The sequence below is a fragment of the Perca fluviatilis genome, chromosome 12, assembly GCF_010015445.1.
Source record: "Perca fluviatilis chromosome 12, GENO_Pfluv_1.0, whole genome shotgun sequence".
Lineage (NCBI taxonomy): Eukaryota > Metazoa > Chordata > Actinopteri > Perciformes > Percidae > Perca > Perca fluviatilis.
Genome location: NC_053123.1, coordinates 24,948,628 through 24,976,214, shown reverse-complemented (window position 1 = coordinate 24,976,214; position 27,587 = coordinate 24,948,628). Strand labels below are relative to the sequence as shown.

General features: G+C 40.5%; 1 protein-coding gene across 4 annotated transcripts in view; it reads left to right on the top strand.

The window, feature by feature from the left end:
- Window positions 1-25,578, top strand: part of LOC120570309 (protein FAM124A) — a 28,238-nt gene extending 2,660 nt beyond the window's left edge. For 2 of the 4 annotated variants that reach the window (XM_039818586.1, XM_039818588.1), the window contains 3 exons: window positions 3,171-3,202; window positions 18,223-18,980; window positions 24,340-25,578. In XM_039818586.1, coding sequence (XP_039674520.1) covers window positions 3,171-3,202; window positions 18,223-18,980; window positions 24,340-25,140 — 1,591 coding nt within the window. In that variant the 3' untranslated portion in view covers window positions 25,141-25,578. Of the gene's footprint in view, window positions 1-3,170; window positions 3,203-18,213; window positions 18,981-24,339 lie in introns of all 4 variants that reach the window. The other 2 variants (XM_039818585.1, XM_039818587.1) reach the window with 1 other exon arrangement.
- Window positions 25,579-27,587: the final 2,009 nt, after the last annotated feature.

Genomic DNA, 27,587 nt, shown 5'->3' with positions numbered 1-27,587 from the left:
TACGTAGCAGACATAGCCACACAACTTACTATCGCATAGTAGAGGAATTACCGTACAGTACAGGAGAAGCTCGCAGGCAGTTTCGACTCACATTAGCTGTTTAAGTTTAATTACTAATGTTGACTAGCATTTTAGTTAGCAATAATTAGCCTTTGCTTATGTTATCTCCTTACATATACCTACGCTCTCCGTCTCTGCAAGATTGGGAATGATTGAGATTTCTCTTGGCACAGCTACCAGAAGACTTACAACTTTCAGACAGGTCGCTCACGTCACATCTACGTCTTCAAGCTCAGTTGGAGGCTGCACAGTAACTTTCTCAGCCATCACAGGAAAAGTGCTTCTAATATCCTTCACTAGTCTCCGTTCAGAGCAACGGGATCTGTTGGTCCATTTTATATATGTCTATGCTATCAACTCAATAATAAAGCCATAAAGTAGGCTATCTTTCAACTCAGGATAGGATTGGAGATGAAAAGTTTAACTGACACATAACTGCGATCAGCTTCGTGGCTGCTCAGTGTTAGCGGAGCACCAACGGTATCGGCGCCTATGCCCAGCAACCCGTTCAACCCATAGACTGTGTATATATACAGTCTATGGTTCGACCCAGAGGTGAACTGTCCCCCGCTCCCCCCTCCCCTTTCCCCTTCTCACAGCTTCTCTGTGCAATGTGCACGGTACATTCTCAGCAATTTGCCAATTCCCCACATGGTGAAATGATAGATAATACAGTAGAAAACCGCTTTGAGGATTTTTTTTTTTAAAGTGCTCGTGCCGCCCCATGTGTGATGAAAAAATGCCGCCCCGGGCGGCTGCCCGCTTCGCCCGTGCCAAAAACCGCTACTGCATATCCTACCATCAGTCAGCATTGGTTTCTTTAAACCATGACAAAAAAATCTTTCCCGAACATAACATAACCAGACCTTAACTATAGAGGTAGCAGGCCATAAAATGCTCACGTGAGTCACGGTTTAGACATGAGGATTTATTGCTTTAATGTTCTGTGTCTTTCTATCTTTATCCATGCTCTTCATCTTCCTGTTTTCTTCTCTCTCCTTCCCTGCATCCCCACCCAAATCAAATAAGAGACAACTGAATCTGTTCAAACAAGCCCTTTAGACTTAAGACCCCATCAGGTCACTCTGCAGTCAAACCCAGTGTGCATGACCGCACTGCTGCCTGTCTTCACTTCACTTTGAGTTTATTTTCTTTGGACGGAGATGAAGCAAGGCAGCGTGGCCAGACTGGGAACTCCAGCCGAGATGCTAACTGGGGGAGTCCTGCCAAATACACACACCCAAGGGAGCCATCAAAACAGATCTGTAACTGCACACACTACTACATCCAACTCTACTCCAAAGAGTCATGAACTTAAAAAAAGTATTTTTTCCACATTGTCATTTTTTTCCTTGCACGCAGGGACACGTCTGTGAGTTTCACTCTATGTCCTTTTTGGAGGAACCTTCTGGTCATTTATAATCTGCTCTGTATATTTGTCTTTTCTGTCGCTCCCTACGCCAACATTTCCCCTTTGCAGTACCCCATCATCTTTTCTTCTTACCTATCTCTGCTCACCTCTTCTACTTCCCATCCATTACTTTCTCTACACCACTAATGCCCCTGTTAGTTAGATTGAAAACCTCCTGCTGCAGGAAACAGACATGTTCCTCTGCTTCCTGCTGTCCTGTAGCTCCAGAGGCTTTATTAGTTTAGAGATGGAGTGTGTGTGTGTGTGTGTGTGTGTGTGTGTGTGTGTGTGTGTGTGTGTGTGTGTGTGTGTGTGTGTGTGTGTGTGTGTGTGTGTGTGTGTGTGTGTGTGTGAGAGAGAACAGTTTTCACTGGTTGTCAGCTGACTCCCGTGGGACTAACAATCTCAAGTTCTGTGGTGTACATGTGAGCTGAGATTTCACAGACAGCTAAGGGAATTATAACGTGTGGGATGCAGGCTGTCTTGTATGTGGGCATGTATGCTTCTTGTATGATTAAAATCACAGATATTTGTGAAATTACACAAAATGCCAGAATTTGTTCTCTAATCCTAGGAGATCAGATTAGCAGAAATCAAATTTTGCTTCCCTACACTGTTATCCCAAATTAGTTGACTTCACTAGAAATTTGCAGGGAAACCTGCTGCTTTAAACCATCTAGGTTTTTACACAAGGTGAAACTTAACAAGTCAAGTTGTATGAACACAGAGCTCTAAGTTGATGCAGTAGACAAATCAAGTTTACATTAGTAGTCATTACTAAAAATCATTATTACATTTTTTTTTCTGGAGTCATGTTGTCTAAAATAAGCATTTTAAGTAAAGCTTTAGTGCGTAACTTTTTGATATCAATAAACGTCACAACGTTACATTCAAGCCATTGCCAAATGAGTTGATACAAAGCTAATGGTGGGGGTGGTGTGCGATCACAGAAGGCTTGTATCATGTGGATGAACTGACCATTTCATCACATTCATTACAAGTGAATGTCCTGCATTCAACATTTTCTGATAACACCTAAGTACTTTGACTCATAAAGAAAAGGTACTCATTATTGCATATCATATCATTATATATAAATATATATATATATATATATATATATATATTATATTGTTGGATTATTAATTGTAATGAAGGACTTATCAAGTCGTCATTACGTTAATATGCATGAATGTGTAAGCAGCATTATTGCTGGTTGGAATGGGGCTAATTCTAACTACTTTACACACTATTGGGCAGTTTATTCTTTAACGATGCCCAACGATCATATTTTAGAAGAAATATGGAATCATGAATCTTAATCTGCAAATTAACTAGTAATTACGGCTGTCAAATAAATGTTAAAATGTAAAAACAACCACATTTCCCTCTGGAAAATAGTGGAATGCAGTAAGTATAAACGAGCATAACATAGAAATACTTGAAAACCACTATGAAATGTCTATGTGCATTTTGGTGACCTTTCCAGTTAGACCTCTCCTTCTGTTTAGCCAGCTGTCAGCACTTTATTTGAAATAGGAGTGTGTCATCCTGTAAATCATGTGGATTGTACTTCATAATGTAATATAAACTCCTGTCTCCTCTCTCTGTTTCATGTCCTCATTTTCTCTCTTGCTCCCTGTCCACATTGCCTCTCTCACACTTTATCCCCCCTTCTCTTTTCTGTCGTCCTCTGCAGGTCTGATTACAGTCCTTTGTCCTCAACCAGCAGTAAGTAAACTAATGGTGACATAAAGCATTGTTAGCAGTGACTCAAACACACACAGCTCAGTCCCAGGACTTTATCTCCCTAATACACACTGACAAAATAAATCCACTCACGGGAGAGGATTGTGTTTGTGTGTGTGTAGTGGTCCGTATGGCCTACAGCATGTTTTAGGGAAGATTTGTTTGTATGGTAAGAACAAATTGCTCGAATGATTGCTGTTTTCTTCCTACTTCCACCTTAGCGTCCATTTACTGTGATGGAACATGCTAGAGACATTTTGCAAATTGGATATAGTGATATTGCAATCATGCAATCAATTAAATAAACATTTGTCTTGACGGGGCAATTAAAAATAAATAAAAATAAAGCTTTGGGAAGCATGTTCATTTCACATGATTGGTACAAACAAAACTTCTTCTTAGTGTGCTGTTAAAAAGAAAAAAATAATAATATTTTCACCTTATTTACATTAGTTAAAGCTTTAGTGTGTAACTTTTTGACATTAATGAACGTCCGTTACATTCATGCCATTGCCAAATGAGTTGCTACGAAACTAATTAAGACTTCGCAAAACTCTCTCTGTATTTCTCAGCATGGCTGTGTTCAGAAGATTGTGGCGTCCGGCGACTTTCGTGTGCATAAACTCGAGTGAAGATAATTACCTCTTCTTAAAAGTCCATCATGTTTTTTTTAATCCTCCGTGTCCTCCTTGTCTACAAGCAACTGTGTGGAGGAGGGGTGGGGGTTGTGCGCAAGGCTTGTATCATCAGTTTTGTTGTAATTACTTAGAATTCCTCATGGGAGAGACAGAAACTTCCCACTATAGCTTAAAAGAAGTTTTCCCCTAGGGCTTCATTCAGGCTGCATTCATACCAAATCAGGCATTGTGGCAAAAACGCCAGTCCTGCCATTTATTTGAATGTGGGTCTTGCGTTTAGGCTGCTGCGGTGGGGACCGGAGGGGATGCTGAAATAATACGCAGCGGCCCTGCAGGGAAAAGATGAAACACAATTATCTTTTGGAGAAACATCAACGGACATCACGCTGCAATGGCTAATCAGACAAAACACAATGGAGACACAAATGGGCCATTTAAGTGACACTCCCGCACCCCTGCACAGTCCTTCACTAATCGACGCTACACCTGATTTGGTGTGAACGCAGATTAAGCTTCATACATAGACTTGCTTGAGATACACAATTCCCACAACCATTTCCCAGGAAAATATGATGAAAAGCACAAGCAAACACCCATAAAATCTGCATGCAGTCAATGCAATATTTGGTGTACTAAGCATTTCTGTAGTGGAGTTTTTTGATTAATGTGGAACGCCACTCATAATCTATTTCAACAAATCATGAATCATGCTTAGGATAACTTTGATTTACTACAATTTTCAGCGACATCGCTAAAAAGATTGGGCAAGAAACACGAGCAGTCAGGCGGTCAGACAGGTTGCTAAACAAGGTTGGTCAAACTTATTTGGAAGAGAAAACCAAGGCGAACAGTGAAACTATTATCCATCACAGTTTACAGACCAACTTCTTACTTACTCTACTTACTCTGTAGTTGTTTGCCCGATAATCTGGATTGTGATGTAGATAATCTGGATAAACTCTTGTCGTGTATACAATCCATCTGATCATCTGATACTCTATCTGACTTTTTAAAGATATTGCAGCATTTACAGATCTCAGAAATAACTTATATGATCATTCACATGATAAATGCATTCAGTATTATCATATCCAGTGAATTGATCCAAGTGTGATATGTAATAAACTGGAGTTATACTTAAATAGACAAACGTATCTGTGGTGGCTTTCATTTGATTTATTTTCATTTAACCTTTTGTGATAACTTCTGTGATGCTGATATTGATACCACAATATGATATTGATCACATATAGGGATACAATATGATATTGGATGTTGGACTTTTTTATTATCGTTCAGTTGTTTTAAAAGTTTCATTCAAATGGATGAAAGTGTGTGAAATCGTCTTCGTAAATACACATTGAGTTACAGATCAGCTACTAAATATTCTTTGTTTTTATAAGTGCCAACAGTGCTTGGACTATGTGGTCGCCACTTGCTGCTGAGTACTTTTGTACATACAGTGTGCGTGTGTGTGTAGTTTTGTGTGAATGTGTGTATGATTGTGAAGATCTGTGTTTGCAGAGGTCATGACCTCTCCCCAGTCTGATTGCCAGGTCTCCGGGCCTTTCACAATGGGAGGATTATATCCAATATTAGGCCATTAATCTGGTCTACAGGAAGCTGCGTTATCCCACCGGCACCACACCCGCACATCAGGAAGTAGAGGACCACCACACACACACACACACACACACACACACACACACACACACACACACACACACACACACACACACACACACACACACACACACACAGTGATCCAGCAGTGTCTGGTTTGGTCTTTTCCCCTCATGTTTCCTTTGTCTTTACTGTATCAGATGATCTTCTGCCCACTATTGTCTCCGTCTCCACTGGAGGTCAGGATGGGAACAAAATGTGCATAGACACATTGTCAGAAAACACAAGAACTTAATACAGTATATGGAAAAGTTTGACCACAATTAGACACTACTGGACCATAATTGCTGTTGACTTTGTTTACTTTAGGAACTTACCATGCCTGTGCATCACGTATATCATGTATAGACTGAAAGTCATCCAAAGGATGATTGGAATAGAATATAGAAAATGTGAGGCCCCTCAAATGTGTAAAGGTTATGGTATGTTGAACTGCTAGTAAGGGATTGTCTCAGGGTTGACAACAGTGATCTCTGAAATTATTGAAAATCACAGGAAGGTCTTTGTCCAATACTAGCTGTGAGACTGAGAAAATTAGTTTATGAAAACATGCACATCCTACATAAAGATAGAAGTGAAAAAGCAGCGTCAGCTTATTCATCAAACTGATGCCCACACTAATGATGACAACAGAAAGGACGGGCTAGATGAATGATTTTCCAGAGATGTGAAAGGACGATATAGAGAAGTCAACTGTCTCAGCTATGTGTGTGGCTGTCTTGTTTTTGTCCTTTGTGTGTGTATTCATGCATGTCCGTGTGCGGAGTTCATATGCAAACGTGCATGCAGCATCAGTCTCATTCGTCTCCTGCCTCCACAGAAGTATATTTAGGTTCTGGTAGAGAGCATACTCATGTTTATACAGGTGGTCTTAACCCCTGACCTTTGACCTCAGCTTAGACCAGCCATAAGCCCCACTGTAGACAGACTGATATCATGTTAAACCACCAACATCAGTATGACTGAGGTTATACGCCACTTTAGGTCCTATGCAACAGACACTGGAGGAATTCAAATGGCTTGAATTTGAAACTATGCCAATATGTTGTCAGTTGTTTAGGACAGTGAGTCTATTACTGTTAACTGAGCAGCCCCACTGGTGCAGTCGAGGGTCAAGCATTTCACAGTTGCTCCTTAAAAACAACAGAGTTCATTGTTCATTTAAAGCTTTTGTTGGCTGAGCCATACTGCTAAAAACATTCAAAACATAAGAGTAAAACGTAAATAAATAAAAGTCATTATCAAGACAAGTCTAGTCTTAGACAGGCAGCTGTTTCATACACTGAACAAATCCGGCTACATTAAAAATGTAGTTTAAGATTAAACATTATCTCACTTAACAGTGTAGTTTTTGCCGTGTTGAAGACTGAAGCCAATTCTGGAAAATGGAACAAATGACAAATGATATACAGTATATATAACATACTGTACCACTGCCACCTCTGCATTAGAAATAAAAGTAGCTAAAACCTTGAATTTATATGTAGGCTATTCTTTAAAACGTTTCATGAATGCAAAGGCTTTTGCAATATTTTGTATCACTCGGAGAGTGTTAAGAAGTGGAGATGGTGGTTGCAAAATTTCATGCAACAGCAAACAAAATGTGAAGTGTAATCTGTCTTTATGCTGTCAGCAGCTGGTGTGTGCAGCATCTTTTGATCGCTCAATAGAAGGTAAATAGGTTTTGATTCAAGAGGCTTCAACTGAGCCCCACCCCAAACACTTAATCACACAACATCACTTTCTATTGGTCACAGCAGATGAGTGTCCATTCATCGTGAGTGACCTGTGACCCTGCCCCCAATGTGTTTCTGCATGTGTGTGTGTGTGTGTGTGTGTGTGTGTGTGTGTGTGTGTGTGTGTTGTGTGTGTGTGTGTGTGTGTGTGTGTGTGTGTGTACATGTATGTAAGCTGGAGGGAGCGAGTAATGAATGTTTTTGGGCCAAAAGATGGTTTTTAAACTATGCATAGGTCAGACTGTTACAACACAAAGACGCCAGGCAGAGACGCGAATACAAATATACTAACAGAGGATGCATGATTTGTCACACTTGAATATCTGAAAGAAATCTACTGTAGATGTATTTATTATGCACAGATGTAGATACATGAAAGAGAGAGAAAATAGCCAGAGAGAGAAAAGAGAAAAACTTGGATGAAAGATGAAAAGAAAACATGAAAATTATTCGTTTGCAGGTAATGGGAAGCAAAACAAAGACTGTGGAAATATATCTTTCTAAGAAAGAAATGAGGAATGAAAGGAAGATTTCAAAACGGTGAATAAAATAAATATGCATCAGCATATTGAGCAGTTCAGTGAGTCTTTTATACCAAAGAGGTCTAGACAGGATTGATAGTAGTCTAACAAAAGCCTGGGAGTCACAAGTTGATGTCGGGGGTTTATATTTTCAGCCTGTCACCAGCAGATGTCTGCTCGTTGAGACACACGCACACACACACACACACATGCATATGTGCTTTACTCCATTCACGCTTGCAAAAACGAACAATTATCTGCTGACAAAATCTGTTGAAAATTAATTAACCTTGGGGACAAATACACTTTATTTCTGGTGGATGCTTCACAATAAAAGTCACCCTGTACATTCCCAGTTGAACACTTAAAGTGAACATGCAGCAGTAGGAATTGTTTCTGGTTTGCATTAGCAGGCATTTATACAGCTCTGATACATATATTGTGGGAGAATGAACAGTAAACAGAGAGCCTGATATCAATTAGATCAAATTCCAAACAGTAACATTGACTCTTTTGTGCTCTAGTAAGCAACTTGAGTCACACAAAAAAGGCAGACTCTGCCAATTGCAGTGAAAACCACTATACAGTATAAAGACGTTTACAGAATGTAAATACATGTAATGGCTATTGCTGAAAAACTGCTGGTCATAATAGTATCACTAATGGGGTTAGTCCAGTCCTTGGTTATCTGTGACAGTGTTTCCTTTAGGATTTTTTTTAGCAGTGGTGGGAGTTTCGCAGGTGAAGAATACAAACAACGAAAATCACCAGTTAACTTAATTTAAATTTGCAAGACCAGGCTTAAATGAACTGACAACATAAGTTATAGGACTCACAGTTCTCAAGGACGTACACACACAATCTCAACTGGCTAGTTATCCTTGTGTGTCCGCGCTATTCTCCGACATGCACTCTAACGATGCAGCCCTATTTTTGATACCATGGGGGGCAGAAATGTTGCCGTGGGGGGCCGCCACGGTCAAATCAACATAGAGGAAACACTGTGTGATGCTGTTGGTCAATAGCAAACCGTGACCTGCTACTGACCAACAGCATCAAAAAAGTTATTGTGGTAGTGTCAGCGGTAAAATTATGAATCCTTACCACATAGTCAAACACTTTGCTCATCCAGACTGCATGTGCATCCAGTAATTCCCGTGGCCCTGCTCTTGTTATCTGGCTCAGACAGGCAGCAGATTAGCAGAACCAGGAACACATGTGTATGCAACTTTTAAAAAAAATCCACTCTCCAACATTTGTACACGACCCACACAGTTGTATATCAGGCAGTGGATTACATACTTACTTGTGAAAGTGCAGGAGACTGTCAAGTTTTACTTTCTTCCTTAAAATAATTCAAGCTCTGCTGTAGTTTTAAGTTGCACTTAGAACTGCTGAACATCATGCAGGCGTGTAAAACTTGTTTATCTGCAGGCAGACAGATATATATATATATATATATATATATATATATATATATATATATATATATAATATACATAGACACTGGAAGACAGAGAGGTGCTTTAGGTTGCTTTTTTTTTTTTGTTTGTTTTTTTTTACTTGCTAATTTTAGTTTGACCCTAACCTGAAACATTTCTGCACATTACATTTTTTAAATGTAAGTTTAAAATATTTGGTTGTACTAGTACATGTCCTTTTGATTTAAATTCTACTTTTTCATTTTTTAAGGATGCGCAAGTCAACTATAGCTACGTGCTTGTGTTTGGAAAGAAGAGCTACACTATGTTCTGTATTTTTTAATCTCAAATTTTAGTACAGTACAGCTTTAGTTCTGCCTCACACTTTATTTCTGTGTCTTTTTGTTTGGTGTTTAGTATATTACACCCTTATTGGTTAAAGTGAGGTCTGAGCATTCGCTACCTCTTTTCCTTTCATCAGCACAGACTTTCATTCACACTCAGACACACTGGTCTCAGTGCTGAGTATCTATTTACACGCCAAACCATTTGCAGTGATGTCAGCCAATGCACTTTCAGCACAGTCAGTTTGAATAGCACCTGATGGATCAAGGACCACCCGTAACAACTCAACACACACACACACACACACACACACACACACACACACACACACACACACACACACACACACACACACACACACACACACACACACACACACACACTGCCATAAGGCAGTCTGTATTAAGTGTTACCAAATGTGCGTACTCCAAAATGAGGTTTGGACTATGAGGCTGTGATCGCAGCTAAATACGCTTCCGTCAGCTGTTTGTTAATGGTCTAATTGAAGCAGTTTTGTCTGTCAGCCTTGTTGTGGGCCCTTCAATTTAATGAATTAGTGAGTGTGTGCTCACTGAGTGCACATTCAGTGCAGTCTGTAATTAGTTGCACAGTGAAATATGTTTTGTTATTTTGGCTCTGCTCTCCTACCACATTTAAAGTGAAAACAATAAAACAACAGTGACTATGAGGTTGGAGATAGAGGTTTTCACTGCTTGGAACCGAACAGGACTACAAGACTGTAGTCCGACTAATTTCAATTTTCTTAGTTGGCACTGTTGTATTACTGCTGATCTCAGGTGTCAATATGTTTAATACCCGGGTGCCTCCAATTGATCGTGCCCCCAAAAAAACAAGATGTATTTAAATGCACGCCATGTTTGGGTACCTACTGATGAAAAATAGAGTTACAGTAAATAGTGTCACAGCATCAGCACCTATTCAGCTATTTGTCCCTCTACTAAGCTACGCTGCCTTCTACCAGGTCTGTTGGGACAGTGACGGTCACATGGCATGCATAAATTTATGAACTTGGACTAGCCCTGTTGACTGGCTTTGGTCTCCTTACTAAGTCTCCCCTTCTAATCTTTAGACAGTCTGTCGTAACCTATCTAATCTAATTTGTAAATTTGAAACCAGCAGCAGTTTAAAGCCAGAAAACAGCGGCTCCACATTTTGATCTGATTGCTTTTATCCTCTGTGAAACTTGGTTGTCGTCGTTCTCACGTTAATGTCTTGTCATTTGAGAACTGCGTTAAGGATAAGGCTGTGTTGTGATTTTGTTTTTTCCCAAGAAATCATGATATATAGCCTTTTTTGGCATAAATATCTGCCTTATTATAATACTGTTAATAACAATTAGAAGTAAGGGTACTCATGTGGAGAAAAATCTGAATTGCCAGTACTCAGTACTGGTGAGTACTGGCCCATTTCAGGCACTGTTGCTTTGTGGTATTTCCAACAGCAGTGCAGTGAGTTAAAACAAATTATGTTGTGTGTGTTCATGACAGTGACCAAAAAATGTCATCCAGGGCAACGATGTGGCTCAATATATTGTTTTTAACCGTTTTTAAACAACAATGGAGCTCTGTGGCACAGAGGAATAAGATATATTAGGCTTTGGATACACAGACAATACTTGTTAGTAGGAGGAGTTTGTTGTTGGTTTTGGTATTTTAATTGGATTTATTATCAACAAGAAAATTATAGAATGTTGTTGGACTTATCCTTTGAAATGGCGATAATCAATATTTTTTAAAACACCACACATGTATTAAATGAAAATGTGAAAACTGTGGAAGGGTTTGCTCAATGAGCTTACAGAGAATTGTTACCTGAATGTGCAGCTTCACTCCCCACTACAGAGCTTTATAGGGAGTTTCAGCTCACTGTTTAGCTGTCCGATCCACAACTTTTCTGTCTTTGTTCACTCTCAGCACTCTCATGGCAGCGTTATCGGCCGCAGCAGCCACTGTTTTCAGTAATAAAGCTCCAAAGCCATACTGTACGCTACCTGCTCAGCACCAAACAGCAGACAGGCGACTAGCTGGTAAACATAGTGGAACATTTAGAGACATAATGAGACTGATATTTCCCTCAAGAGTTAGTAGAGTCCAAAAACAGAGCTAAAAGAGAGAATATTGGACTTACATTCGCCAAGGGGCCAGAAACACAACTCCAAATAAATGATAATGTTGCTCAATGACTGCTGGATGTGGACATACAAGCAACGTGTTAAGCAATGTTTGCCAACATGTTTGCTATATCCACTTAAAGATGTTGATATGTCAGTGTTAGCAAAAGTAATGTGTATCTACAGACTGATCTGATCTCATGAAGTGGCGTATGTATGACAGACCAATTCTTATGCAATTATTGGAGTGTTCTCAAGACACATACTGATTTTTTAGCGTGTTTATCAATGACTATGTTTACAAGCTGTCAATTTTCGGGTTATGGTCGGGTTAAGGTCACTATTTGGGTTTCTGAAACATTCGGAATAACCCGTTTACATGCGTGAGCAGAGAGAGTTACTCCTGTGTACATGGCATTTGTAACCAATTGGCAATATCCCGACGTAAACGGCGACGCACGGTTAGCGTCTGGACGTAGCCTACAGACAACCTTAAGACGCAATAACTTTTCGGTCACCTTCTTATAAATCTCACTATCTCGGTACTTTCTGCCGTCAACAAAAGACATTATATTCATGGTTTTCACCACACTAATAAAGAAATTGGTTTCCTCCTCGCTCCAAAAGTGTGGGGTTGCTGTGCCGCTCGCCATGTTTACCTCTACTTCTTGTTTACTTCCGGTATACTGCGCGCAGGTTTTCTGCATTGATATAACTATATTATTATAGTATATAATTATTATTATAACTATGTTTTCTGGCGCATACAAGAAGTTCCTCTACTCAAAAGACCAAGATTCCTTGCGAATAGAACATGCGCAGAACACAAATCAATGTTCCTTTTGATGGGGATATGCCGATACGCGTTTACATGACCAAAATTTCGGGTTAGAAAAGGGGTAACCCAGGTAGCATATTCGGGTTTTTAAAAACCATGTTTACATGGCCGTGCACGACCGGGTTATTGCTAATATTCCGGTTTTGAACGGGTTATTGGCTGCATGTAAATGTAGTCAATGCTGTTTGGCCTCCATTGATTTACATTACCTTGCGATTGCGTGTGAATTGACGCCGTAGTGTGTAGTATGAAAGGGCGAAAATCCACATAGGGAGGTTGGTCAGGGTGGAGGATGGGTCAAACACAGGACTTTCACACAGGAGAGCGGGGATTGTGTCCCGTGTGTGACTTTGTGTCCCGCGTGTGATGTTTCCTTTCCATGTTTGTTGTTTTCCTAATCCCAACCAGTTCTTCTTTTCCTAAACCCAATCATAGCCTCGCGATAACACGGCCTCGCAATAACACGCCACGTGGCTTAAGAAAGTGCCACGTGGCGTGTATGTTTACACTGTGACGTTGCAGACTGCCGTCCGCTGTATAGAGCATAGACATACATGTGGATAGCTCAAAATGCATACAGATAACACGCCAGTTGGCTTTAGGAAAGTGGCGTGTATGTTTACGCGAAGTCATGATATCACCTTTGTATCTAAATCAAAGGAAAACGTCTGTGTTTTACATTTTGAAATAATGAAAGGTTTTACTGAACTTGCAGAATAATATCAGTCAAAACTTTACAAATTTTAATTTCCTTGGTACTTCTTTTTACCAGACAACAAAAAGGGGCCCCCATCTTGAATTTCCTCATTCAGTTGTTTTGACTTACACCAAGATCCAAGCTAGCTGAAGCTGCGACTGCAGTACACACACACACACACACACACACACACACACACACACACACACACACACACACACACACACACACACACACACACACACACACACAGAGGCCTTAGTTGAGTTTTCGCTGCTAATCACTCTCATATGTGCAGGGGGCCGCTAGAAGGCGTGTTGTTTTATCTCACGTCATCATCCGTGCGTATGGCTGCAAGCATGTGTTGCCAGTTAACACTAAAACACAGAGTGGAGGTAAAAGTCTGTGAGAATGAGGGAAGACACGCCTCTATAAATTTGCAAATTGATTTTGTGTGTGTCGAGGATGGTTTTGCACATGCTCATGTGTGTTCATAGTCAGTCGAGTCAGAACATCACCTTCAGTTTGAAGACTCGAGTGGATTAAGAGCTTAGAGACACACTCCTCCACCGCATTACACACAAACCCCCTTCATTCCCTTCACAGGATTGGGGTGACTTAATCTCTAATGTATTCTTCTCTGAGCCAGCTCCCCATTAAACCTTATTGCTAGAGGAAAGAATCAGCTTGAATGTACAATGTATTGAGTTGTATCTTTTATGTCAAGTGTACCATCAACTTGGAAACAAGTTGATGGTACTAACGTTTCGGTGCCTCCTGACCGAAACATCGTTTTTTTGTAAATAAACGGTGAGTGAGAGCAGAGTGCGGGATTTGTTCCCTTTGTTTCCAAGTTGATGTTAACTTCCAACGCACCAGCACCCAAGAATTTTGGGATGTGCGAGTTGTTTCTTCAAAAAAGTTAAGTGTACCATAAAATACAACTCATCACCTGTGTGTATACCTGTTGTATTTGTGACAGACAGATCTGTGAATCTACTGAATTTAGATATTTAAACCAAACAGCAGATACGTTACAGTAAACCACACAGCCGTCTGTATGTCTGTCATTGATCAAAGCTGCATCACTTAAATCTGCCAATATGTTGATTTACTTTCCTTTTAAATGATTTATGTATGTATTTATTGGGTGGTTTATCCACTGAGATAGATCCACATAGAACCACAAACAGTCATCTTTGCAAAAGGTCTGGCAAAGTTCTAAAGGCCTCTGGACTGGAAAGGCTAAAATAACAGAAACACCACCTCTGTAGGATTTATTGCAGGACTGTTTAGACTGCATTGGTTTACATTAGGACACTGTTATAAACTGAGTGTATATTAAAAACAAGGCTGTTACAGCTTACTCATACACTTTATGTATGCATTTACTGTGACCTAATTAAATCACAAACGCATTTTAAGTGGAGGCTGAAGGGACAAATGCATATGTAAACTAAACTAAAGTGCTACTAAAGAGTATCACGAACAAGAAAGTTAGGGATCAAACGCTTGGATATATACATATATACACTCATCTTAGACATTTTATTTCCTCTGCAGAAACTTTCAAGCAACGTTAGTTTTTTAAGTTTCTAAGTGAGTGATGACGAACTAATGACCTCGTATATTGATGATCTTCTTAAGCTCAAAATAAGTATGTTGTTGTCCTAATGACAGGGAGTGATGAGGAAAGATGCAGCACAGACACACCAGATAGTTCAAGATACAGTAATTACAGCAGAAATAGCCTATCAAGTTATTATTCACACCTGTAACAACGTTTGGTGCTTAAAAATGTAACGTTTGTCAGCTGGTACTCAAAATGAATTGTGTAGTTGGTTTAGTTGCATTAGTGTCTTTAAAGGTAGGCAATAGCACTCTTGAAGGCGAAGTTCAAGTGTCTGTCTAGGATTTTAAATATCCAGTTGGATACTAATCATCCACGTGCTTCAAACAGTTTGACAGTTTGATTCTAATGCGATCAGACAGAAATAAACGAGTGTGTGGCCTTCAGTGTGACTGTGGCCTCGATCCTCACCCAAACTTAGATTCTTCTTTAATCCCAGAGTCATTTTAGTTACAGTCTCCCAAGAACTTTGGATAGGTGAGTAGAAAGGCGGGGAAATAAAAGTGATACAGGTGAACACGTGTAAAAATAGACAAACGAGAAAGGGGACTTTGGAGAGCGCAGACCTCTGCCAAGGCCATGCCCTATCTCGGTCAGGAACAAATTTTTCCAATTATTCAGGCACCACATGAATGCAGCACAGATGCACCATATCCCTGTGATTTGGATCCCCTCCAACATGTAAAGGGTTCTTCCTTGGCCCATGCTACACCCTTTAACCAAGTTTCATGAACATTAGGCAAGTAGTTGTTCTGTAATCCGGCAGACAAACAAACAGATAAACCAAGCTGAAAACATTACTTCCTTGGTAATAGGCAATAATTAATAAAAGAGTGGAATGGAAATGAAAATGAAGAGCAAGAAACTAGGATGTTGGATGAAGAATTTTTTTCAACCAAAGCAAGAGTAATGTATTTGCTGCTCTGTTTGCTTTATTGTTTATTACCAATTATTGTTAGATTAGGCAGAAGTCGAACAGTTTGAACAAAAGTCTTTGTTCCTGTTGGGCTCATTTCATGTTCTGACTCCTGAAAAAGGACACTGCGAGAACTGTGTGTAATAGGAGTTACTGTAGAGAAATCAAGCTGTCTGTGTGACAGTGCAATGTGCTGTACAGTAAATACCTTTTAAAGATCCATATCATCTCTGTGTTTGGTGTCTTCATGGCAGCTACATGTCAGGGAGACAGATTCTAATGGGATCAATCAGGCAGTCATTAATGAGCGTGGCACCCTAAATACAGCAGGATCAAGAAAGATCCACTGTAGGTTTAAGCTAGGTGTTACCGCTGACACCGTGCAGTCAGGACTTTTTCACTCTGTCCGCTGGCACGCTGCTCTGGGCTGTGTGTGTGTGTGTGTGTGTGTGTGTGTCTCTCTCTCAGGACGTCTGTGCCCTGGCATCCAGCTTAAACCTACAGTGGATCTTTCTTGATCCTGCTGTATTTATCTCTTCAGCCACAAGGACACTTATGTTGGGGTTGGGGTTTGATGGTATTTTTTTACGAATGTAAATCCAATATTAAATCCGCTTATTGAATCTGAGTCCTTTCAAATCACCTTATTAAATCTATTCAGGTTTAGTTTGTTACAATTTTAAGTAACAGAAATTGTAAATGAAGTCAATGATTGACATCCAAGACTCGTTACTTATTGTCCATCAGCAGTAAGGATTCACAAGTACAGTAAGTCATGAACACCGCCAGTGGAAATAATTATAATTTCCAATTTGAAGTAGTAGTCCTTATCCAAACCAAAGGGTATATTTATTATGTTTCTAGTTGTTTTTATTTACATACATTGAAAAACCAGAGGAGGCAGATACATTACATAAAAACTGTAGTGTACACTCTCAATGGTCTCAACCTGAAAATGTTGACATAATGATTTTCCAGAAAAATGTAATCGGGGTCTTATGAAGACGAAATTTCTTTTGTTGTCATCAGTCCAACCTGTTCAAAGACATTATCTAAGCATGTTTGTCAACCTAGTTTAAACAAAGCTGAAGAAGTAAACTTAATGCAGAAGCAAGAAAAAGAAATTTCAATTAAAAATCTTTTTTTAAAACATTGTTTTTGCACATCCAACTTTGTTAAAAAATAATTCAACCATGTATGAAAACATGAACCCCTGTCTTGTTTATGATTCTGGACCCTGAGCTGACTGTTGTTACAGCTCTAATGGCCACCTTTTGAACAATGTTTCCTCGAAACCTGATCTTAACATTTAGAAAATGTCACCTCTGTGGTCAGCTGTCCTTTTGCAAAGGCCAACGGGACTCATGAGACTGAACTTGCCCCTGTTTGGCCTCTGTTTCATAGAGGGATTCTGGCAACAGCCAAACAGTCGGCTGTGCCAGGGACAAGAAGACTGTGTCCTTTCCCAAACTGCCTCAAAGCACAGACGAAATGGGACAAGTCCCCTGAGATGTCAGATAAAGACCGTAGCAAAATGAGAGAACATGGAGATGAGGAGATATGCCTGTGAATGTGTGCATGTAACATGCCAGAATACTAAACACTGGCTAAATACTGTATGACTGTAGTTTGGGAATATTTCAGTATTAGTGTTGCCGTACCTGTGCCAGGGTGCCAAGCTTTTCCAGGTCAGAGGATCATGGGGAGGCTACACCTGAATGCATCGCTCCTACTGTGGTCTGAAACATTCCTCCGGGCTTCAGCAATGACCTCCTAATGGCACTAATGAGCCCCCACGCAGGAGCCCTGCTCCACATGGGTCTGGTGGAAAGGAGAGAGGAGGGAGGGTGAGAGGGGAGGGAGAAAGGTAAACATAGAAATTGGGAGAAAGATTGAGTTAGATATGGATGGAGTGAAATGGAGAAGGTTGGGAGTGAGAGACCTGTGGGAAGGAGGGAGGGAAAGGATGGGGAAACTTGGAACAAAGAGGTGAACAAAGAAGAAGAAAGAGAAAATGTTGAGAGTAAAAAACAGCCCCCAGTATGGCTAAGAATTATATTGATTTTGGATGAGTCTGTGATTAACATCTAGTGTCAACTTTCACTGTCAATGTAGAAAAAGTAGTGTGCCCTTTATGTAGAAACCTTTCTATGAGGAATGCAAGGGGTCGCAATCTTACCCTGACTTTCATTGTTTTCGTTGCCTAAACTCAACCATAACTTAGTTTCTTTGCCATAACCAGGATCTTTTCCCCACCTTAACCATACTTGTTTACATGTGACAGTTTCATTGTATGCATGTAACAATGTCTAGTTTTGTTTTCTCAAAGTCAGCAAGCTGATTATAATATTATTTCATCTTCCCCCGTGTCTCTCTCATCCCATTTCTCTTCACGCCCTTTCCACCCTCTCTCATATCTTTTGTCTTGATGCTGTTGTATGTGGAGGTGAGTTATCCATGGGCGAGCACCAGGATCCTTTCCTCGTCAGCGTCCACCTCATCGCCGACCCCGGCCAGGGCAAGTTCCTGCAGCGTGCTGCTGATGCAGTCCTGGCGTGGGTCCACCCTGAGCTGCAGCTCTTCCGAGTCTCAGAGCGGGCCTCCGTCTCCTGGCCCAAGCACCATCAAAACGGCAGCCCGGTTGCAGCCTGCCAGCCAGCCCTGGCGGTTATCGTCTTCCTCCAGGAGGCATACGGTGGCGAGGAGCAGATACTGATGCTGCACCGCACTCTGCAGAGGCCACCTTGGCGCTACCACCACACTGAAAAAGTCAGCAATGGCCGCCGGATGTTACCGCTGACACCGTGCAGTCAGGACTTTTTCACTCTGTCCGCTGGCACGCCGCTCTGGGCTGTGCGGCAGGTCCATTACGGGAAAGAAATTGTGCGATTCACTGTTTATTGCCGACATGAAAATTATATCGACATGGTGCGGCTTTACAAGCTGCTGCTTCAGCGCAGGGTAGCGCAGAAGAAGGAGGACTTTTGCTTCTTTGTGGTGTACTCCAACCCGGATATGGAGATCCAGTTGTCATTTAAGAGGCTCCCACGAGGTCAGAGTCCGGCAGTGCTTGAGTCAGCGGTGATGGAAATGAGGGTACGAGATGTCGGGATGCTGGTGCCCCTGCTGCCCCACCCTTGCAGCCCAATCAGTGATGTCCGCTGGCAGACAGAAGACTACGATGGAAATAAGATCCTGCTGCAGGTAAGAGTGATTTCTGTTGGTGCCAGTGTTTTGTTTTTAGGTGTCCATGTCATGAACTATTTCTGCTTTTCAAGGGACACTCAAGTAAAATGGTGGATAGTATATAGAGTGCACTATAAATAGCATAGTGAGTGATTTTGGACACATGCTTGATGTTTTTTAATGAGTAAGATAAAATAAAAAAGATGTAAAATACCAACTGGTTGTACGCTTATAATACCCAGGTTACACTATTGACCAGCACCAATGAAGTCATGTCTTCAATACCTGCTGTCATCAGAATATCCCAAAAACTACTTAACTGATTTTAATTCAATTAGATGAGTTAGCCCTTGGGCCAAGAAAATAGTGATCCATTTTTGGTATAAACCACTTTAACCACATAAACCATATAAACCACGTAACTTCCCAGTTTCCTTGGATCAGGACAAATCTGTCGGTATCTTATCTTCAGTTCTATCTATGAAACTCTATTCTAACTCAGAGCACATACTGTAGCCGCCAAGTTGCAATGACAAAATAAGAGAAGAAGGAAGGAAGAAAGTTGACTTGCACCGTCTACAATTTGTATTTCTAATTGCATACAAGAATACAGAGAAAGTCAGTGTCTTGGGTGAAAGAACAATCGAAGCAGAGAGAGAGGAAGAAAGAAGAGAGGGATGTCAAACAGATTCTGCAGCCAAAAATAACAAACTCATACAGTAGACAAAGCAGCTTTGAGTCTCCTCAATTTGTAGCCCCATTTAATCTATCCAGCCATACATGTATCCATCATCTATCCAGACTGTAAAATGTTTTCACGTACACATCTGTTTCAGAATAATCACACAAAGATGTATGCTGTTAGAACACACACATACACACATACACACACACACACACACACACACACGTTTGGAGGGTCTCAATTTCAGAGGGGATATGTGTCCAGGCGGCCAGATAAGTAGTTTTGAAAGTTCAAGCCGATTAAGCAGCAGTCCATTACTGGGATTGGAACAGCACTGATAGAAACAATAAGCTAATCTGTCATGACAATGGACCATATGCATGATGCTTAACTGCCACCTGGCCTGAAGTCATGTCCTCTGCACTGTAACACACTTCATTATTACACTGTGTCATGATACAAACTGCTGTTAAAAGCATGTGTGTTTCAGTTTGTGGGTTGACCTTATGGAATGGACTGAACAATGACATCAAACATAGCCATGATATCATTCAGTTCAAAAATACATTAAAGAAATAAATACTTGACCAATACAGAAAAGAATAGACTGAAACATAGGAATGGAATTGTAAGGTAAAAATGTTGTTGTATATTGTTGTACTGTTGTAAGTTATTGTAAGACCTGAAAGATTGTATGCTGTATTTGCATATCTATTTGTTTTGTAATAATATGATATTGTGAAGTAGGGGCAGGACCTAATAAGCTACTTGCTTCTGCCTGCTCCTTCTCGAACTAATCCTTTTTTATTATTTTTTTCGGTTTTTGGTAAATTGTGATTGTTGGTTTTATTGTTGTGGTTTTAAATTTTTTATTTTCTTTTGCAACATTGTTGATTGTTCGAGATGAATAATAAAATGAAATGAAAAATAGTGGTTAGCATAGCTTAGCACAAAGACAGAAGAAAACTCTAACAATGTCAAAATAATCTTAAAAAATATTATGTGAGGGAGCCCAGATAGCTCAGTTGGTAGAGTGGGTGCCCATATATAGAGGTTTACTCCTCGATGCCTTTGCTGCATGTCATTCCTCCCTCTCTCTCCCCTTTCATGTCTTTAGCTGTCCTGTCAAAATAAAGGCCGAAAATGCCCCCCAAAATAATCTTTACAAAAAGAAAAAAGAAAATATGTGTACTGAGTAGTCAGAGTATTCCGTTCCATAGTAGTTCTATAAGTATTTGCCCCATTGTAAATTCATAGCATTCTTGTTATGGTATCCTCAATGTTTATTAACACAGAAACACAATATGGCAATCAGTTTAAATAATTTTAGCTTCTCTCATAAGAAACCACGGAAATGAAAAGTTTGTTTCATTGTCACTATTAGAAACTAAACTCTGCAGTTTCCAAATTCATCCAAAAGAGACCCCGAATCTGAAAGCCAACTATTTTTTATTTTTAACAATGTTTAATAAAGTAATAAAGTAAAGTTAAAGTTTTCATTGCAATTAATGGAATCAATTTTTGGAAAACCACAGCCAAAGAGCCACAATCAAACTTGTTTAATTAACTTAAATTACTTAGGATTACTGTTCATTGGTGGTGTTTTTGTCTCGCTGATGTCAGCTCTCTGGCTGACCTGGCTCATCCCAACATTACTGAAGTTTACAAGAGTAAAGTGTCTGATTATCGCCATATCAGCATCCTCATTACCCAGCAACCCCTGCTGTGGCTCCTCACCAGCATTGTAGCATGTTGTCCTCACGGAAAACTGGACAGATCCTGTCATGTCCTATTAGCAGACGGAGGCACAGGCACTTTCACCCAAACATGCACAGAAATAGCTTTAGTAAATGCATGTAGTTTGACCTGCAGCATCTTTAGGATAACACACACAAACTGGTTTTGCTTTGGCCTCCCTAAAATGTCATTAAGTTTTAAATCACAGCCTCAACAGTAGACGACTACACTCACTGCCTCTTTCTTTCCTGTGTGGGAGGGATAAGTATGCAGCCGTACAACCGCTTCATGGCTCAGAGCGAAGGAAAGAAGAAGACAGACAAAGTGCAGAAGAGAGTGAGAGAAGGATAAACAGGCAGTGAACTGCAGAGGAGAGAGAAGAACAAAACCAGAGGGTGGTTAGAGAGAGGAAAACATTGGGGCTTTGTTACACTCTCACTTTCTTCTCCACACACTGACACATTTGTACTTTTATCCTTGTGAGGACCCTCATTGATACAATACATTCCCAAGCCCCTAACTCTAACTTTAAACCTTCATCAACGGATTTCTTTTTGTCCACTTGAGGGCAGTGAAAACAAGTTGTGAAGACAACGTTGACATAGCATCAACTTTTAAGTTGAAGAGTGCAATGGCCATTCAAAATGTGCGAACGGGCCTATTGCTGCGCCTGTGGTATTGCTGCTTGAAGCTTTCTCGAGAACCGCTCATCCCCCCAATCATGATCAGCAAGGATATTTATCAATGTTAGAAATACATTGCCTGTTTCGTGCACTGACTTAAGTCTGTCATGAGGACGTGGTAAATCACAGTTCAGCTCTTGTTCTCTGGGAACTCTAAGGTTTGCTTCCATGATATTTTTTGTTTTTGAACCTGAACATATGGAAATCTGCAAACTCTCCTACATCCCCCCGCTCTTGGAAATAATTGCCTTGAGGCTGCTGTGTGGAAAGTTATTGCTTCTGCGTGTATTGTTTGGTTGGAAAGCCGGATGACGGAGCAGACATGAGAACAGAAACATGGTGAAACTATCATCATAGAGAGGAGGAGAACCGTTGCATTTCAATACTTTGAAGGAAAACATAGAGGAGAAACTGAACTGACAGAAAAATGAAATTAATACTGCTGCAGCTGCCTTACATGTTAAAAGAAAAGAACATTTCCATATTAGTGTAAGAACAGTGGAATCTACCATATTGCTTCTTACTTTTCCAGACTTGTTGCTTTGTGGATGATAATCTGTAGATTTGTGGTGAAGCAGGTTTTCTGAACAGCAGTCTCTGTGTTTTGTGATACTTTGGTCCATAAATAGAGGTGTAGTACACATGGGGCTGCTCAGACGCTGATGAATTCTCCAGCTGCTGGTGTGATTCATAAAGTGGCCGGGATGAGAACAGGAGGCCTGTTGGGGGCTTTTTGTAAACACCATGGTTCCCTTGTACCGCATTCTCCTTTACTTTACTGCCTTTACATTGCGTGAGGAGCGCTTGGTTGCATGAGAGCCCTACAGGGAGAAGTTAAAAGTCTTGAATATGTAACCCCTGTGACCTAATGTTTAACGACCTCTTTAGGACATACAACAAGATGGGAGAGTTGCCGTGCTCTCTTACACTGCAACAGTGCTCTACAAAGCAAATTATTTGACAAAAACATTGTAATCAAATTGTGATTTCAAAGGTTTAGAATGGACCTTCAAGCTCAGGTTAAATATTGTGTAATCTTAACACATTTGCTAGTATTAAACAACAAAATCTGCCAGCATGGTAATCAGAAATCTGGCCAATACATAACACTGACTAAACGCAACTTCAAATCAGGCAGACCTGTGGGAAATTGGGGACATGGAATCCAAATGGGACATTTCCACTCTCCACTGTAGAGGCAACAACCCAAAAAACATGCATGCAGCGTTTCCCACATCTAAACTTGTATTTATTAAAGAATAATGTATGCATACTTCAATTCAGCACACCACACACAGTTTTCTTGAGCCAGGTGTGTGTGATATGATAATTAGGAGATTAGATATAAGGCAAGAGACGTAATCTTAAAAGTATAATATTGCGTTATTATTTATGCAATCTTCAGTACATTTTCAACCAAAGGCACATTTTAAACTTAGTTATTAAATTATAATGTTTTTATTTACATGACTTTTACGCATCTGCCTCAGCAGTGAAGGAGGCAGTCAGGCCATAAGATAAGATCATCGGACTCCAGAAGCAGCAGACAAGTATGAGAAGCCAGAAGGACTGCACCCTCTGTGGTCGTGGAAGCAAAAAGAGATGTAGGAAGAAGTTAGAGAAGGCCATGGAGAAGGACAGTTTGCCTCAAAGAAGTTCTGGCAAATTGTCAGATGAGTCAGGAGGGGAAGACGAAGTATAAGCCAGGGATATCATCAGACGGGGGAAGGAACGCTTTCAAGGTACTCCTGAACCCGTCCCCTTTGAATGAAGGCGCGGAGGAAACCCTGTACATCTCTCTGCCAGAGGTGACTGAGTTAAAAACGAAACTCAGCAGAAGCAAGGTGCGAGATGCTTAAGGCTCTTGTTATTTTTGGACTGTCTTGGTTGATGATAAGATTATTAAACACCTGAAGGTTTTAATACATACAGAGGTTCACAAAATGCCCTGCCTCCTCATCACACACTCCTTTGTGCAAGTAGGAGTCACCAGTGCAGCAACTACAACAATTAAAATGGAAATTCAGTCTGATTATTAGGCTGAAACATATCTTCCTTAAAAAGATCAAGATGCGTTACCTTGAAAATGGTGCTTTGCAAAACATCTTTTATTAGAATCGTTTTTAATTACCGTACAATAAGATATTCTGACTTTTTTAAATTGTCTTTTTTGCAACTTAATTCTGGTCAAACTCATATTCTCATAGAAGTATAAAGAATAAAGTTTGTTACAGTAAACATTCTCATTGGTTTTCTTTCCCTTCCTGCTCAGGTCCAAGGTGCACACTTCAAACACCAACAAGATCCCTGCTACATATCATCGTCTGTCACCGAGTCAGCCTCAGCTCCATCCACCTTCACCCGTAGCGCCGCCTCCTACAGGAACCGTCGGCACCACCATCGGTCAACATCCACCAGAGTCCACCAGACCTCCCACAGCTCCCACCCTCTGGCCTGTGATGAGCAGGACCAGTGGGTTGACCAGCACCATCAGGACACCTGGAGGACCCAGTGGAGCGACCACCGGTCCAGCTCCCTCTTCTCTCTACCCAACCTGGGCTCAGCCAGCTCCCACTCCACCTGCTCCTCGCCCGGACCTCCTACCAGCTCCCATCACAGGAGCCACTCCCTCAACCGGAGCTCCTCCCTCATCCCGCCCTTCCGGCTCAACTTGGACGCTCTGCTTGGGGCCGAGGAGACGGATGTGGACACAGGGAACAAAGTGAATCCAGGCAGCAACGTGGACCTCACAGTGGTGTCTGCGTACGTCAAATCCAGCCTGCCACAGACTTCTCGGCCGTTATCGGCGCCACCAGAAGACATCGGTCCATCCCTCTCTCCTGGCCTCCCAGAGAACGCCTACAGGGCAGCCACACTGGGACGGATTCCAAACAGCTTCACCGCCAACAGCACTCCCTCCACCTTGTTTGGGTCAAGTATCCTCAGCAGCAGTATGAACACTACGTCCCTGAGTGATGTTTCCATAAACCAGTCTGACAGTTGCAGCATTATTAGTGCACCAGTTGAAGAGGCGGACAAGATAGAAGAAGAAGACCAAGAATTCTACATTTGATGTATTATTGTTTAAGCTGAGAGGATTCAACTCAGGCCAGTAAAGACCATCTACAGCTCTACTCTGCCCCCTGGTGTTTGATAGTAAAACTAAAATTACAGCGATATAAACTGGAGCACAGCACAAACTGTATTTGATGCTCTCATGTTATTTGTAAATGTTGCTTTTGTTGCTTGTAGTTTTAAGTTTCGTGTAAATGTCAGGTTATATGATGCATATTTAAAGGACCAATAACATCACTGTGTACAGATACACTATTCAATTATTGTTTTTCTCCATTATGTGTGCTACACACTTTGAGGTACCTTTCCAGCCTTGATTCTCTATTTTACTTATGTTAAAGTGTTTATTTAAAAACGCTAATGTGGTTTGAGCATTAATATGAGAATATAATAAACTTTATTTATACATAGCACATATTAAAGGTCCAGTGTGTAACGTGTTTAGTTGTTCATTATCAAAATCTGTGTTGACCGTTCACAAACTTGTCCTTTTTCATGAATTTTTACCACCACCATCAATTACAAGTATTCCTTTTGGCTTGAAATTTTACATTTGCATTCACATGAACTGGGGTAGACGCTCCATATTCATGCGCCATCTTGAAATACGTTAGCCGTTTTTGTTGTCACATGATAAACTCGCAGGTGCTGCTAATGCTGCTAATGGGTATCGTAGCTTCCCAGCCCCGGCAACTTTGAAGAAGGAAACATGGAGGACCACGCGTACTCAAAATCAAAAATTCAGGAACAGGAATCCTCTTCTTCGCCCAGAAAAATAAAAAGGATATTGAAAAGAGCAAGAGACCGGCTTTTTGAAGCGTGAAGGCTACCGTAGCTGTAATACGTACTTTGAACTGCGTGGTGCGAGAGAGTTGATTGCGATATATGATCTCAACGATAGATGGGAGAAATTCCTACACATTGGACCTTTAAGATTAAAGGGAAAGCAGGTTAAAATCTGAAGGGCCCCAAGTAGCTTAGTCAAGTTAGTGAGAATGACAGCAAAGTGACTACCTGGCTATTTCATATTTTATGCAGAATTTATGGGAGTTTAAACGATACAAATAGTCCTGATACCATAGAGCAAAGTACATGAATAAAAGAAACTGATACTATCAGCTGGCGCCTCAGTGTGGTGTTGGTAACAAACTTTTAAAGTCAAACAACTAAGTTAGCAAACTGGCACTTACTGTGGTGAATGGCTTTGAATTTGTTCCTTATGACGAATATTAAACTGAAGCAGATGACTTACAGCGCTGTGGACTTGAAGTTTGACTTGTAGCCCAGAAGTTTCTTTATCTTGCAATTGTGTTTAAGGTGTAAGAACTGTTGTGCCATGTGGTGCCAACCAAACACATCATCAAAGTGCACAGGTGTGTAATTATGAGGGACACCACCATAACTATGTTGGCTTGGAGTGCAAATGCCCAGAAGATAACTCAAAAAAAATGAAAACATCAATATTGGATCTAACAGCAAAAAATAGTTGTAATTGCTTTTTCGGCTATTTGGAAGGGCAATTTTAATTTAAAAATATCACATCAGCAGCAGAAGATACTAAAAGTCAGGCCAAGGTAGTAAATGCAGTCAACTGGACTCAAGCTTTGCCCAGTTTAACATTCTACAGATTATATTACATTATATTACAATTTTATCCAAAGTGTCTTACAATAAGTACATTCAACCATGTGGAAACAATCATGCAAGTACATCAACTTCAGCACATGGCTTCAAGTGCTACATTTAGAAACAATAAGAGACAGTTGTACTTTTTTATTAATATTGATTTATGAGCCAAGTTACAGTCTGAACAGATGAGTTTTCAGTCTGTGATGGAAGATGTGTTTCTGCTGTCCTGATGTCAGTGGGGGAGCTTGTGTAAGATACATGCTGTTCAATTATACCTCAAGTGATTAAACCCCTTAATAAATAAGGGGAAATTGAGGATTACTTACTTCATGTGAACAAAAAGTTGAAGGGACTTTATAGGTATATAGTTTGGTGGATAGTGAGGCACAGAAAACTACAGATTAAAGCCAGAATATGGTCAGTCATGTAGCCATAATAACATTTTAAAAAACAACTGTCTTAAGATGAGTTTTAAACTGTCACTAAATAAAGACTCAACAAGACTGAAGAGTTTCTGACCTACGAAAGAACATGAGCGATCTTCTAACATGTTCTAAGTCTTTTAATGCAATATTGCTGCCCTCTTGTGTTGAACTTTGAGGCTAAAGATTTAATTTGAATACATGATTTCCACATCAAGTGATTTTATTATCAGCTGTGTCTTGATTTTAAACTAATTTCTAAATGAATAAAGGCAGATTATACATCCTATAAGTTTTTCAGGACTTGTTGAAACAGCATCACTGTATGTCAGAGCTGTTTCACTGTAATGCTCCTCTGTGTCTGGGGACATCTTTAACAACCTCTTGTTTCAGC